At 34.5% G+C, this 16,980-nt stretch overlaps 1 protein-coding gene across 3 annotated transcripts in view; it reads right to left on the bottom strand.

The window, feature by feature from the left end:
• LOC117122299 (mitochondrial ribosome-associated GTPase 2-like) overlaps positions 1-16,522 on the bottom strand; it is a 23,733-nt gene extending 7,211 nt beyond the window's left edge. The window contains exons 1-7 of one of the 3 annotated variants that reach the window (XM_033267843.1): positions 16,410-16,497; positions 13,485-13,533; positions 10,960-11,272; positions 10,568-10,715; positions 5,652-5,720; positions 3,315-3,464; positions 2,729-2,867 (exon numbers count right to left, since the gene is read on the bottom strand). In XM_033267843.1, the coding sequence (XP_033123734.1) occupies positions 2,729-2,867; positions 3,315-3,464; positions 5,652-5,720; positions 10,568-10,627 (418 nt within the window). In that variant the 5' untranslated portion in view covers positions 10,628-10,715; positions 10,960-11,272; positions 13,485-13,533; positions 16,410-16,497. Of the gene's footprint in view, positions 1-2,728; positions 2,868-3,314; positions 3,465-5,651; positions 5,721-10,567; positions 10,716-10,959; positions 11,273-13,484; positions 13,534-16,409 lie in introns of all 3 variants that reach the window. The other 2 variants (XM_033267842.1, XM_033267844.1) reach the window with 2 other exon arrangements.
• Positions 16,523-16,980: the final 458 nt, after the last annotated feature.

Raw genomic sequence — 16,980 nt, 5'->3', positions numbered from 1 at the left:
ATCATCCGTGTCTCTCCTTACATGATTAAATGTATTTAGGCGTGGCCTTTAATGTCACTGTTTAAGGTCACGTACAGGTAAAAGTTGCTGTCACCTGTGACATTATAGCAAGTATCTACCTGGGAGTAATATCCAATTATTTTTATCCATGTCTCTCTCCACATGATTAAACGCATTATTTAACCCCCTATTTCATTTCCCCCAGCCCGCTTGTACAGGATGTGCCCCGGCAGCAATACTGAATATTTTATCTTGGCCCTATACTATCATGACCAGACCATCAAACCTTTTGTCTCTTTTCACATGATTAAATTTTCTGGGCTCAAATGTCAGCTAATTTACAAATTGTAATAACTGATACCCAGCACATACACCTTTCTCAACCCAGGCCCCATATAGTGGTGGCTCTTGAAATTTGCTGATAGAGATCCAACAAATTCCTTTCTATAAAATGAGAAATTTTATTTGAATTTTAAAGGTTTTTAAAATTTGTTTTGGGTGGCAGTACACATTTCAACAAAGTAGCCACTTGCATATTGAAACAAGCAAAATCAAAATCATTATCCATAAAATCAATCAAAATCAAGCAACAACCAAGTTTTATGTTATTGTAAGTGAAATTTTGATTTATTTAACCTTTACGCTGCCATCTTCGCATAAATGCGAACACCGCACAGTTGGTGTGCATGCCAGTTTTGCATAAATGCGATTAGGCTCACTGTCAGCCGTACGCCACCTTCGCATAAATGCGAATTGGTAATGGTCTTCCAAAAAACGACCATAGAGCGGCTGTTTTAACACTACTGTAACCCAAATAGTGTTTACTGCATATGATGAAAGCTAATGAATTTCTGCACATTTTGATGTGAAACTTGCTGGGTGTTGTTTTGTTACATTACGACAATATTTTGCTAGCAGTGCAATTTTATTCCCTGAATTCGACCTCAAGGTAGCTTCCTCATGGGCTAACGGTACACTGTGGGTGATCAGTCAAGCGCGTAACGGATTTGGAACAGTTCATTTGTAATTTAGGGGGTTCCACAACTACAAATTAAACGCCATAACATTTTCATATGGACTTTCAATTTTTATTCTAAACAACATACATAATTATCTAAATACTATTCACAGTTTTATTTTTACCCTCAAAAGAAGACATATTCTACCCTGCTTTACAGTCTTCACCACTCACATGTACGTAGTCATGTACACATAAGAAAATGGAATCGACCATCTCAAACCAATGAACCGCTCGAAAAAATGGGGTCTTTTACAAAAACTGACATTTATATACTGCTGGTACCAAAAATCTGTACGTTTTTACTGCATATAATTTACATCATTTGAATCTCTATCCTTTTCTTTTGCCTATGATCATAATTTTAGTGTTTAAAAATAAGGATAATTTAGTCATTTTATCTGTTTTTCCAGAGTATATTTCAAGCTCTGCATCCACGTGAGCGTCAGACTGCCATATGCTTGTAATGCTTAAGCATATTGTGAGGAGTTTTGGATGATTTTCATAAATCTGATTGGTCCGATAAAACTACTCAACCGATCAATCTTATATTTAGGATACAATTAGAAAAAGGGCTTTCGAATGGACTTTTCCCAAAAGAAATCGGCCCACAACTTTCGACTGTAGAGGGATTTATGTTAAAGACAGCTGGGATATTTCGGCAGATTTCACTGTTTTTACGCTGAAAAAATGCACGAGTGGGTTTGATAAAAATCAAAAGTCCGATAAAGGTGTTAACATTACACTTATAAATTTGTAATTGTTGTAATGATTATTAAATTCCGATCAGTTTCATCTTTTCCCCAAAAAAATCGATGAAGTATTTGCGAAGTTATTACAAAAAGAAGTTGAAAAATGACCAAATTTAGTGGTTTTTGGCGACCTTCACTGCCGTTTTATCGAATTTAGACACGAAATATTGTTGTAATGGAAGTTTGAGTTTTTGCAAGTTGAAAATATGATGTTTTGAAATGCTGAGAAACTTTATTCTTCTGTAGTTGTTGCAGATGTGCTGGATAATAAGGAGACTTAGAAACTGACATAGAAAACAATGTTCTGGTCCTAGGCCTAGCTAGGCAGACCTAGCCTAGGCCTAGCTAGGTCTGAACTGTGATGGTAATGTTAGTAAATATACGTAGGCCTAGGATTCGTTATTTTGATTTTCATCAGCAAGTAATTTGACTTTGAAAACACATACTCTGCTAATGGGCCTAGGCCCAATATACTATTTGTGATAGGCCTTGAACAAATATTCCTATCATTTATTCACTAAATGATAAATAAAATGCAGGAATAAAAGCATATATGTACAAAACAATTAACTAATGCTGATTAATTGTTTTTAGATTTATATTTTTATTATCTGAATAGTTTATGATTTATTGAGCAAATAATATACACTATCAAAAATAAGCATTATGGTGACCCTGTTAAATAATTAGCTGGCACAGGGGATTAGAGGTAATGTTATCAGCTGGCACTCTGGTTGACTGAATAAGAAAAGAGCTGGCAGCGTAAGGATTGAGAAATAATGTAGTGCCAAAACCAAAGGATGAATATATATGCAAATATTCAATAAAAAAAACCTAATAATGTAGCAAATGTTTTGAATTGAATTGAATTCATTTTGAATACAGATGTGGCGTTTATTCAAGGTTATTTAATAAATGACAATACACCTGAAGCACAAAATAAACACAGTAAACTCACCTGCAACCTGCTCCATATCATCATACTCTACCATTCCTACGTGTGGATTTAGGGTTGTGAAGGGGTAGGCAGCCACTGCGGGGCGGGCCCTGGACAGGGCTCGTAGCAGAGTTGACTTGCCAGCATTTGGAAATCCAATCTGATTTGAGAAGGAAGATTGCATGAGAAATTGCTGTAATTAATTGTATAGTTTGTGAAAAAAACAAGCAAAAGTAAAAAATGATCAAAAGGCTGCAGTCAGATTGACTAGTCAAACCAAGAAATCTTGTTGGGAAATTTGAAGTGTGTACTAGCCTGGGTTGACTGGCAAGAAATCACTCTTAGTCCAGTCAACTTAACTCAGGCAACGTACTCTGCTTGACCCTTGGTAAGCCTTAAGTTCACAATTCACCTTTTGGTTAAAATGTGACCATTTACAGCTAGCAACATAATGGTAAATCTTGACAATTTCCGCTGGCTAATTTAGGTCAACCCAGGTGAACCAACGTAGACAATCAATGTGTATAGAGCAAATATTGTATTGTGTTAATGATATTCTATCTGCCAATTTGGAAAGTATTGAGGAGCTTATACTCATTGTTCTTACCAGTCCAGCTTGGGCCATTACTCGCAATTCCAATTCAAAAGTCCGCTGCTCCCCTGGCATTCCACGAGTGGCAATTTGTGGTGCACGGTTTTCATTAGATAAGAAATGCCTGTTCCCCTTACCACCAGCACCACCACGAGCTGCAACAAACTGTTTAGAGAAGGTAAAAAAAGATTAAAAAGTAATTAACACATTAACTTTATTAGCGAAATTCAGCAAATATTAACCCTATGATCTGTGACAAAGTAGCAGGTTGTATTCTATAATAATATTGGACTGGCAGAGCATTACAAGGATAAGGACAATAGAAAGGAGGTAGAAGACAAAAACTGTAGTAGCTGAAACAAGGCCAGCAAAAAAGCATTGGCTAGTGAATAAATCAGCTATATTGGATCACATGTTGAAAGAAATTCAGACACCAGACTAGGAAAATACTACACACAGAACAAGTATGGCTGAAAAGAAAACTGAAAGATGCACTGAAACACAATCTTCCAAAATATATTCAGCCTAAAATGTAAAAAGGAAATGTAATGAATGGAAAATGAATTAAAGAAAACATTTATGAGAAAACAGGGGTTTGGGAAAAGCCTAACTACAGTATTACTTAATAAACCAGGGAGTTGCTTAAACAGAAACATATTCTGCCCCATAGTCATAAGTATTAGAACTTCAGAAGGTTACTGTATCAATAAGTCCATTAAATCTACTAAGAGCTGATACAAACAATCTCTTGTAAATATATTACAATCTCAAAGCAACTTGGAAAAGCTCTTCTTAATCTAACTGCATATACAGATGTTGCTTAAGAGCTCACATTAGTCAAGTTTTGGTTGATGGAGTAATCACTTATTTCAATTTGTGACAAGACTAACTTAGACGAGACAGGAAATGCATAATTATGTAGGCCTATAATTGAATATCAGTAAACGTTTTAATAATATATCAGTCTATCTACTTATGTAGTTTTACATGCTGTATCCTTTCTGCATAATTCAATTATTAACGTACATTATGTACTGTCACTCATGAGTTTTAAAAAAAATTAAAATTTATTTGAATAGCCTAATTTGTAAATTTGTTATTAAAAATTAAAAATTTGAATTAGAAAACAATTCCCCTGTCAGTTAACAGACAGTTCAATTTCCTGTGATTTTTTAGCATAGACCCTTAAATTTGCTGCTAATCAGTTTTTTTTTCTTGGCACTCACTTTTACAACAGTGGCACACTCTAATCAGTGGTGCGTCCAAGCTATAAGGATTTTGTAGTATTATATGTCTGTAAATAAGAGAAACTAAAAATTTCTATGGTATTCAAATATTGACAGCTCATGAGGAGAATGGTGAAATTGAGGAATCACTGAGGAGCTGTAGATCCCACTGTTCCCCGAATCTAGAGCAGTCAATGTTTGTTTTATACACCTCATACATAGATTCTACAAGTCACGTCACCTAATACTGTCTGTGCGTATCATAAATTACATAGCAACGTTGTAAGTGGGGCCTAGCAATTACATTGCGACAGGGCAACAAATTACTACCATCTAACGTGATAGTACTTTTTTCCCCAGGAATTTATGAATTATCATTCAAACCTACGTCATATGAGTGATGGTTGAAGTTAAGATGTGAAATACCCTGAGCTTAACATTTGGGGCCTTGCCATGCCAAAACGAATATCAGTGAGCAAAATAAATAAAAATTGACTGGATATTCATAATCTCCACATTATAAGTTTTAAAATGATAGTATAGAATCATCATATATTTACCTTATATAAATTATTGTTATCCTAGACCCTGGTGACAATTGAAAAAAAATAGGCTCTCGCAGCGAGCTTCAGTATACTGCTACATAATATTAAAAGTGAATGAGTGTACGATGTATGCTTGTATTTGTACTTTATGTTTGAACCTTACATGGTTTAATGCTAGTATTAACATGTAAGTTAGTTCTTGTTGGTTTTGCTTAGGCCTTTTTCTTATTTGTTGCAATGTATATTGTTAATTTAATTATACATATGTTAGAAGTTTTCATTTTTTATGTATTGGGTGATTCTTTGAAGTACTGTATGCTATTGGATGCATCAAAGTCAAGTAAGTTGAAAGGTCTGGGAATTTATGTGTTTCTTGAACCTTGGCTCACCTCAGCATTCCAAAGTGTTTACTATACTTTACTGTGTGGCGACACCCAAGGACCCGAATCCAAACTTAAAACTTGACCTGTTACACGAATCCAAGCTTACAACTTGACCTGTTACGGATATGACTCCTATAAATAGCAGTATATTCAATAAGAGAATATATATGTAAAAAAACACTATTTTTTTGGAATTACCTCATCACCTTCATTTGCCAGGTCCACTAATTTCACATTGTTTTCTCTTACGATAGTTCCAAGAGGGACCTGTATTGAAGGAGATAAGAACTCAAAATAACCAATGTTGGCGCTTGACCAAGTGAAAACAATACATAAAATTAAACAACAAGAAAAGTACTATGAGGAAAAAATCTCAATAATGCATTTTTGCCGATGTCGTCGTTATTCTTTATAGCATAAACAAACTCCAAAAAAAGTGATACAATCAATAAAATGAATCACTATGGTTATTTTTATAGTCATATAAAATTCAAAATACTTAGTGAGATATGAGCATACATGATGATCTTCTATTTTCATTGTCATTTAGGGAACTTTTTTAATACCTTGTTTACCAAATTATTTTTTCAACAATTGTCACAGGAGGGTGGGAAAAAAGCAAAAATTAAATTTTGCTTTCTTATTTAGCAAAATGATTTTGCCATAGCATCTACTGTTGGCAGAGGAGAAAAAAAATATCTATGATAAATGTAAACAGTGTAGAATACGAAATTGATAAATGCTTTAAATTTATATAATTAAGGAAGATTACTATTATTGGTGGTCGGAGGGTTCGCTAAACAAAGTATCACGAAATCTCGCCTTAGTTGTGCTTCTATGATATTTTGCCTGATGGGTTAAGTTTTTGTATGATTATAATCGTAATGGTACAGCATTGGGTTTGATCTATGGGAGTTTGTGCTTGTAACAGGTCATTCCATTCACAAAAGCCTTTAGTATAGAAAGTGTAACTGTTATTAGCCATAGTAGAAAACAACTCTGGCTATATAAATGGATTAGAAAATTGAAATTTGTTAATTCTATTAACATAAGGATCATTACGACCATGTTTTAATTAAAGCCCCATTCCCGGAAAAATTTCACTAAAAACTGACTTTTTTTAGATACTCCAATTATTATAAATCATGGAAAAATATTGGCATGAATTTTAGTTTTACGCAAAAGAATAAAAAAAATGAGAAATACAGACTATTTTTCATAAAATATTACCATTTTCTCGACGAATTCATCGTTACTAGGCAAATTCAGAGGTAGTAGATCGCATCCACTGGAATACTCTCGCTTTTATGTATACTTTATACAGCCAATAAAGTGTGCCTTCTCTAATGAGATTAGTTTTTGTACTTCGCATCTTGCACAATGCGGTCGTTCGGTTAGGCTGAGATATGTTTGTTTAAGTGTCAAAATCTCAGTCAGAATCAGTTTTACAAATTTGAAATAATTCCTATGAAATATTATATTTCACAAGTGTCAATACTAGCAACGGAAAATATCATGTCGGCCGTTTTTATGTGTGACAACAGAACCTAAATCGAGGTAAGGCTAGGCCTAGCCAAGCAGCGTGGGCTGTCTCTTATACACATCTGCCTTGGCAAGGCCAGGGCTAGCCTATTTTGCTGCATGGTACGCGATTTGAATCCAAAGTTGTTGTGTTATATGTGTATTTTCTACTTTTTAGGCGTAAACGCATATTTGGTCCAAAAAAAAAAATCCCTACCGACCTACAGGAATATGACATGACTTTTGGTATACCGGACCCCGTTACGAAAATATTGTCTTAGAATGGTTTCATGCCTCTAGACCGTTCACAGATAATATTATGCTCATTTGAAATCAATCGTAACACAATTTTATTGCACAATTTTTGCACTTGGGCCATTTTTGGGGCATAATATCTTACTAATTAAACAATTTATCCCTTTAACAGACTGCATAACTGAAATCAACACAAAAAGTTGTCCTAGAATAAAAGGTTTCACGGCTCTAGACAGTACAGGGATAATATTATGCTCATTTGGGCCATTTTTGGGGGGACATATCTTACTAATGAAACACTATATCCCTTAACGAACTGCATGCCTGAAATAAGCACATAAAGTTGTTTTAGAATTATAAGTTTCAAGGGTCTAGGCAGATTATTTTTAATATTATCGTTATTCAAAAATTAATTTTATCACATTATGCACTGATACTGTCGCAAATTGAAAAATATACCCCTTTTCAAATCGCTTTTTAAACATGAAGGGATAAAGACACCAAGCTGATATTTGAAACATCTGATCATCATATGTAAATTAATTAATGGTGCAAGTTTTAACAACAAGCGTTGTTGCCCACAGGGTCAAAGGTCACCATGAAAACGAGGCATTTTTGTGCATTTTTTGTCCCGAATGACTTTTTGACCTACGATTACCCCCTAAAATGATAAGTTAAAAATCCGGAATTTTTTGTGGTGAAACATTTCCAACTATATATTAATAATTTGGTGCATAAGACCCATTTAATAACTGATTTGGGTATTTTAATGGGGTCTAAAAATGGAAGAAAAATTACGCAACTAAATAAGTTAGGGTCTTTACGAACCAATATTTTTTGTAACGGGGTCCGGTATACCAAAAGTCATGTTATATTCCTGTTCTACAGCCAAAATTTAGTCTAGATATCATTTTTCAGTTAATTATCTTTATTCTATTTGAAGATATGGCTAATTGAAAATGCAACTTTACAAATATGTCATAATTGATAGCTAAAAAGGGGTATGACCCTAAAATTTTAAATGGCCGTAACTTCTAAACGACTTGGAATTGGCAAGTCAAATTTTGGGTTTGTTCGTCAGACATGTTGGTGCACATTATATCCGAGTTTCAAGAAAATCTGAGACGGTACCCAGCCATGACTTTCTGAAAATTTGTTGAGTTGGCACGAAACGACCCAGTGGTCTGGCCAGTGAATTTTTTTTCCTAGAGAGCAGTGTGACCAGCAATGCGTACTGAATTATGCCAGGGATTGATGGGAAATTATGCTAGATTATGCCAAATGAAGGAAAATTGACTGTAATGCCAAATTTGTTACATTACTGCTATAATATTGAGAGTGGGCGTAGTGGGTGTACAAAGGCTGCTGATGAAGTACAGTAAATTGACGGAACAAAAAGAAATCTGAGAATCATGCTGCCAAATTCCATCTCACTGTGTCTTGTTCTATTCACTGTGTTTAAATACATCAACTACATTTGTGCTTAGTTTTTAAACTTCATCTATATTCCATTTTTTCAAAACATTTTTATTCAAAAAAATATTCTGAAAGAAGTGAAGCAGTATGATCGCCATTTTACAGGCAAGAAAACTTTTGTAACGTTTATATTTTCTAAGCTGAATAAAGGTGGGTTGATCCATAGAGGCATACAGTTATTTTATACCTCCATGCCTGATCTATGTGGGTTCATCTGTGGCATAAAAAATGCTATAATATAGCACTGTTTTCCTATTATAAAGAAACTATTGCAAGTTTATATATTTAATCTTAAATTTTGGTATTTTCCCAAGTAAAATACCAAAAAAATATCATAAATCATTTTTGAAATTAACTTGCTCATTTTGAAGTAACATAAAAATGATAAAATTGAACATAGATTTAAACGATGTTGACACATAATTTTACAGTGAAAAGTGATATAAACAATTCCATTCACTGAAAGTGTTATATTTATCACTATCAAGTACAAATATCAGGGTACACCTGCTCAAGTTAATAATTTGTATGTCACTACAAAATTAGCAATTAAAAAAAAACTACTGTATACGGCCTGCCAAACAAATTATAAAAACCTCAATCAATTGCAATTTTGAAAGGCTCATTTAAAAGCAAGCAATTAATTTCAATCAGTTAAGTTTTTTGCTGATATACAGTCAGCTTACTACAAAATTCTAATAATATTTAAGGGTCCTGCAAAAGAAAACAAGCAAAAATATTGAATTATGCATACATTTCTGAAGGTAAGTTGTAATCCATAATTTTCCAGTGAGTAAAGGGCTCCTGTTTAGCTAAAAGACCATAAAGCACACAGGGACAAGAAGTCCCCTCTCATGGAGGTTCCAAGAAGATTGCACATTAAGTAATTAGAATACAGTTGTTGCATATTAGTGGAAATTTATTATATGAAGGTTAGATATAATTCGAGAAAAAAAACCTGAGGGTAGTTTGTCCTTTGTTTGCTGTTGTTTGTAGAGTTTTCAATTTTGACCCTACTGGCCGCCCATACGTGCAAGTTTTATAATCAAACTGTTGTAGTAGTCAATGGTTGCTATAGTGATATGATCAGTATATCTGTGCGCGTACTAAATTTAGATGAGCATGTGGATTAATACTGTAGTATGCGCTAGCACAGCAGTGCACTTGAAATGGTATGTGCATTTACTCAGCAGGACAATGAATAAATATTTGATTGTGTTCGAAGAACTAGTCATGAAAAATACAGTAACCACATCCTTGGTCAGTGCAGGCAGATAAAATCGTACAGTGATTCAACTAGGCTTACGAATCGATGTAAGCTAGGCCTGGGTCTGCTGCCTGCATTTTAATTCATTTCTTGCGTCTTTGAAATACAGTAGCCCAGATAGGCCTCAAATATTCCTAAGTTTTTTTAGTTTATTAGGGTCTATAGATTCAAGGAATCTCTGAATATTTCATACGTAATATTGAATTTGTAAGTTACGAATGTCATTTTGGCGGATGTCTGCGTGTCGTAGATGCTGATGTGTGATATGTACTAGTTGAATTGGTCTTTTGCACACAAACCTAAAAATATCAAGCAAACTGTGCAATATTGAAAGATTAGTGCATGGTTGGAGATAGGAAAATAACATTGGAGTTGCAGTGATGATGTCACGATTGACTTATAATAGAGTTTACTTTACATTTGGCACATTTCTTTAACATTGCAATAAAAGAGGAACTTGGATAATAATACAGTAATAATAAGAATGTACAATACATGCATTTTCTATTTTTAATAATATTGCTGTATATCAGAGTACAATGCACCTTATAGCTTCTAGTTTTGCTTATGACAATAACAACATTTTGTATCTTACACTGTAAAATAATTTTGCCACCATTTCCTCCATTTCCACCATCTGGACCGCCATACTCATTATGTGCTTCTCGTCTCATGGATATACAGCCATCCCCTCCTTCTCCCCCAACAAACAAAACACGACGCCAGTCGATGAAACGTCTAGTCTAAAATTAAATGTGTTCAGTATCAAATATCACATAATGTGGAATCATATAACATAGAAATTCAATAAAAATAGTTAATATAAATTAATTACTATACAATGAAAAAAGATTTTCATGTTTGATATGGATGTTTATGATGATCAAATAGAATTTACCAATTTTATTTTTTGTCACAAATAATCTTTTATAAAAAAAAAATACTGAAACAAAATTTATGAAATCAAATTTGTTAAAACAACCTTACCAATTTCTTTTCTGTGAGTTGTTTCTTGCCCTTAGGTGCCTTTTTAGGTGAATGTTGATGTGTAAGGCTTTTACTAGTCTTATGATCTTCATGACATTTCCTTGTAAATATTGTGGTGGAAGTACATCTGGTTATTTGACAGCTCAACTGTTTGAGACATGACACCAATGATCGGCAGCATCCATCCACTAACATCCCCTTTGTATACTCTGAATATCAGAAAACCTTAAAGCAATCTATCTGTCAAATGAATTGTCCAGGATACTCGCTAATTTCTTAAACTCTAAGAGCAATTTGTTCGTTAGAGAGCCACCTAAAAAGTAAAAAAAAACCCCTCAGTTTAAACACTCTTAATTGCTCATTTATTAAAACAACTTTTAATCAATAAATTCAATAACTAATGTGTTACATAACAGTTTTTAAAAGTTTGATTTCTTATTCCAAATACGTTTAAAGTTATTTAGTAGTTTTCTAGATTCAGATAATAGAGGTTCTTCTGCAAATAAGATTAATAATTCAAGGAAGCCAAAAATAGGAAATATATAAAAAAAAACCAATGTACCATCATATGAAAGTTAGTTAATTCTGAGCAAAAGGATGACCCTATAGCCCTGGTTCTTAAGGGAAGGCCCACAGGCCAAATTTGGCCGACGGAGCCATTATATATATGAAAAAATGAAATTAAACACAAATATTAAAATTGAAGTAAATCATTTGATAAATAATTTTCCCATTATAAGTGAAGACAAAACCGCAACCTCTAGGACCCGGGTATTCAAACTTTTTAAGCTGCTGGCCATGTACAATCAGTTGAGACCAGTGGCAGTTCCACATAAATTTGTGTATTTCCAATTTTTTCAATGTCAGTCCCACTCATTCTCTTTTATAGGCCTATAAGTTTTCCCAATCTGTTGAGACCAGTGGTGGGCCAACATTAATTGTGTATTTCCATTTTTTTTTCATTGTCAGCCCCAATCATTCTCTTTTATAGACCTATCAACATCAATTGCTTTATTTAAAAAATCACTCAAAACGCACTTATTCCAACAATAACATGAAGCGGTTTTTTAAATGGTGCTATATAAGTTCTTACCTTATTATTATTATTATTATTATTATTCCTAATAGGCCTATTATTAGCCTTGGGTTTTCATTGTTTTGTAAAAATGAGGGAATGCAGTAAGCATGGGAAAGGGTGGGGGATAAAAATACTTGCATCCCAGGTTCTCCTACCCTATCACTAGAACTTCTCTGAGCACAAAATTCCACTCAATGTACTAATGAGTTAAAAACAATGCCAGATCCAGAAATTCCCCGACGAGGAGTCCGATACACACAAAAAGGGCCCACACTACCTCAGCCACACCATGGTTGGTGCAAATTATAAAAAAACTGACACCTCTCAATTACTGGAAATGGCACTTTTAGACTGTAAAAATATGTTTTCAACAGAAAGACATGCTCCAAGATTGCTCCCCAGATCTGCTGTTGGTGCTGCCAATGGTTAGACATCGCATCGTATCAGAGACTCCTCTCCCACTTAAACTTTTATCCCACATCAGTCTCCCCCTTCTCAGGGCAATGTCAATATTCTATGCCACCACTAGATACAGTCAGAGTTGGCGTCACGATTTGCCAACAGGGGTCCCCGGTGGGGTGGGGGAGGTGCTACCCCTGGATAAATGAGCCACACTCAGAAAAAGCCAGACTCTATTTTATGGAGTAGAGTGTTTCTATTTAACAGAAAAACTTTTCTGTTAGTACTGAAAGCGGGAAAATTATTTTTTAAATTTTAGCAATGTTTGTCCGGCCGGATCAAAATCTTTGGCGGTATTGATAAAATATTAAATTAGATTATATTGAGTGTACAAACACAAACATTTTTAGTTGAGTTGTATATTTCCAATAACAGTAACCATATTCATTACTATGTTTACTGTGTGTTACAGTTTGATTATGTTCTACTGTATATCCAAATAGCAAAAACACCGACTACATTCTAATCTTTTTTTTTTTTTTTTTTTAAACAAGTATTTCTTTTCTATATTTGGCATACTAATTTAAAAAAAATATAAAATTATTGTTATTTAAGTGGAAGCGGTTTGTGGTTCCTAACCTTGAGGAACATATTTTAATCTCTCGCTGTGCACTTCACTTGTTGTGTCTTTGGGCAAGGAACTCATCTGCATTGCTTCTCTCCACCCAGAAGTGTAAGTGGGTACCTGGTAGGGTAAAATACCAAAATGCACTAATGTAGCTACTGCAACGTTACGGAATATGCCCCAGGGAGCATGAGTTGTGTTCCATAGTCATTTAATACAATGATTGGGTAATGATAATGTGAAGCGTACACAGGGCTTAATACCGTATGTGCTACTCTGTATAAGTCTACAATTATTATTATTTAAATTAGAAAAACCCCCACAAAGTGGCCATGTTGCCACGAAACACTATTCAATCCAGGTACAGATGTATTGAATTGTTGTTTGCCAAATGGAGGGGACAATACTGGGAACATAGCCTACCTATGTGCAAGTTTTGACATCTATTGTTTGTTTTCAGTCAACCTGAAATCTAAACAAATCTTAGTGTACAGATTTACAGAACATTATATATTACCGTAAATTGTCTGCTAATTCTGCCAAATCAGAATTTTGAAAATAATTGCATATTATTCAAACATGAAATCAAAGATTATTGGGAATGAAACTGCAGTATTAAAGTACAAAAACTATTCCAAAATTCCATATTCAATGTATGTAGTGCATCAGCATAGACTCTCTATAATCTATCAATATTGTATACATTGGAACTGGCTGTTTACAGTATACCAGTATAAAAATAAATTATTCAATATTAATAAAGGTTAAAGTACTGCTTATACCATGAACCATAAGTATTGCATATACTTATAAAGGCAAATGGACTTCTATGAACATCTAATCAGGGAGGTCATGGGCGACGACAACGGTCCAGCAGGCAAGTGGCTGCCCGACCAATATTTTGCTAAGATAAATACTGTATCAAAATAATACTTAATATTGGAAGTGCTGTACATGCATAACAATGAATACGCCCCTCAGGTGAGAGCAAAAAGGAATGCTTTGTATAATGCCTGTTGGACCACAGTTTGAATATTGCAGGGTTACCAGGTTTTTACAGTACAACAAATCCCCAATATTGCTGGCCTAACAATAGATTAAAATGTAAATACAGTATTTAAAATTGTTTTTAAATTACAAAAAATCACAAATTTTATATCAGGGTTCTCACCAGCATTTTGGAGTGGTGGTCGGCAAGCATTTCATTTCAATCGTTAAATGAATTATCATCATTGTGTAACTTTTCAAATAAAAGTGATATTATGAGCTGGAAATATGTGTATTCTTTTAGTCTACGACTCTACTCACGTCAATTGAAAGACCACACTTGACAACCTACAGTATCCAGGCCTCAGGGGTGGCGGCAGGATTTGCCCGATGGGGGACCGAGGTCCCCGACAGGTGGGGCCTATTCCCCCGACAAGGGGTCAGATTTCCCCAATGAAAGCAAAGTGGGCGTATTCGAACTTCGATTGAAAGGTTTTGAAAGTGGGCCAGGGGGCGAAGTCCCCCAAAATTTTGACAATTTAGGGGTTTCAAAGGCTTACTTTATCGATTTTAGAGTCTACTAATATGTAGAAAATACATATAATTTTTTTTTTCTCCCCAAAGAATTGTGCTTTTTCTCCCTGACCAGGGGGGGGGGGGCAGCTCCTCCTGCTAGCGCAACCCCTGCCAGGCCTACGCCTGTAGCAGAACGTGGTCGTGACATATCAAAAAACCCCAGTGTATGAGATATGAGCACATTCCTTTAAGCGGTTTCAGAGGAAATAGGGGAATTTACACAGGGCAATTAGTAGAATTAATCTTACAGTATATTGTTCTTTAATTCTTTTTACGCTGTTTTAACTGAAATTCACATACCATTCCTGTCGTTGCTCTTCTTCCAATACCGTATTCACTTGCAGTCTCTAAGTGTTTGGCTTTTTTGACTTTCTTATTAGATGTATCAAATTCCAGCTTTTGAGTGTTTTTGTAAGTTTTAAGCTCTCTACAATTAGGCTACCTACTAAAATAAGACCTGGGTTTTTTCATAGCATTTGTTAAAAAAAAAAAAATATAAAAAAACAATTAATTAAAAAGTAATATGAATTGTTAAAACAATAGGTTTTGTTTTAGTGTGATTTTGAAATTAACAAAATATAATAAAATCTTATGTGCCTTTTGACAAGGTTATAAGAACCAACGCACAAATCCCCCCCCCCTCACCCTGTGACTGATTCTTGATTAACAAATCAAAATATGAAACTCAACAGTCTATGTTATCACAATAAATCACACTGCCGATTCAATTAGTCCCTTTTTAATTAATATTTAGACTATGCAAAAATGTGTTTTTTCTATATTTTATGTCTTTCATGGTTAAGAGGCAGGTGGCATGTCTGAAAGGAAAAAGTTGAAATTTGCCAATCAGGCACTGCAATCACTTCATATTTTTTAAAATATTTTATCTCGCACCCTGAAATTTTACATTGTAAAAAAAAAAAATTTATGTTGGACATGTTTTTGGAAAATCCAAAAATGGGTAGGTCTGTTTGGAAAAGTTTTTTATTTTTTTTTTTTTTACAACCAAATATGTGTTTACGACTAAAAAGTTGAAAATGCACAAATAAATAAACAATTTTGGATTCGCATCACATACCATCCAGCAAAATAAGCTAGCCTTGGCCCCCTAGCCTCACCAAGGCTATTCCAGCCTTATTTGCTCATAAAGAAATATTGTTCGTTGTCAAAAAAAAACAAAGCTAAAATTCCGACCCTTAATTCCGGAAAATTTGGGTCGGTCAGGCGTGGCCAACATAATAATTTTTTTTTTGCCTTATGATACTTCGAAAATTGTTTTTGGAGTTTGAAAGTGCTATTACTGTTAAGTACCAAATTCTCTGTAAGTCTCAACCTTACTATAGCTTCAACCATGGTGGGGTCAGGTGGTTCTCTCACCAGATACTGATACCAATTTTGTAAAAAAAAAAAAAACTTTTGTTTTATGAAATTAAAATTCTAATTTGAAAGGCCTTTTTAAGCACGAGATTGTCCTTTGCAGGTACTGAATTCCTATTTGCAAAGTTAAAGACAATTCAAAATACTGGTCGTGGAAAGATGTGGAATTTTTTTTGGTCCTGAGAAAGGTAAAATGTTGGGCAATTTTAGCCACAGTGCATGTGACAACAAGCAAGACAGTATCAAAAACAAGGGGAATTTTGTCTAGTTGAACTACAAATTGTTTCTTAGGCTCAAACATGATGATCAATTATTTATTTTTCATTTTCACAAAAGATATACTATATAGGACCAATATTGTAAACATTTCTTTGGTCAATGGATTGGTTATGGAGTGGAATAACTTACCGAAAGATGTTGTGTCTGCATCTAGCGTGGTATCATTCAAAAAGAGGTTGAGCCCAAATTCTGGAGGAACAATACAAAGGCTGGCCCCTGCCATGCAGTGTAATAATAGACTAGGCCTAGTAATAAAAAAAAATCATAAAAAAATGAACCTGGTTGATGAATTTCAAAGAACAAAACAGTTTACCCAAACCAATGCCTGGCTGGGCTGCCTCTAACTAGGCCTAGCTATATATTATAGGCTAAGCCTACCACCGCTGTTAGGCTAGGGCCTTTTGGGCCTCTTCTTTTTCAGCTGGGTGGCCTAACAGTAATAGGCCTATACCAATATACCCCATCAATCAAGGTTAAGGGGCCTACTCGCGGTAGTCTATCTATCCTATCTACGATCAGTGCCAGCTCCAACTGCATCATCATACATCAGCCTCCCTAACTAACCTATTAAACTAGCCAAACCAAGGAGGGGGACCTTACTAAACTATATGTAATGATATAACCTAGGGCCTAGACCTAATTTACTTCAAAATAAAGTAAACTAGGCCTACCTAAATGAGGAAACGGGACATTAAAATAT

This window comes from Anneissia japonica, unplaced genomic scaffold, assembly GCF_011630105.1.
Source record: "Anneissia japonica isolate Jap-2015-1 unplaced genomic scaffold, ASM1163010v1 scaffold288246_len349457_cov184, whole genome shotgun sequence".
NCBI lineage: Eukaryota > Metazoa > Echinodermata > Crinoidea > Comatulida > Comatulidae > Anneissia > Anneissia japonica.
The sequence above is the reverse complement of the archived record's forward strand: the minus strand, read 5'-3'. Positions and strand labels throughout refer to the sequence as shown.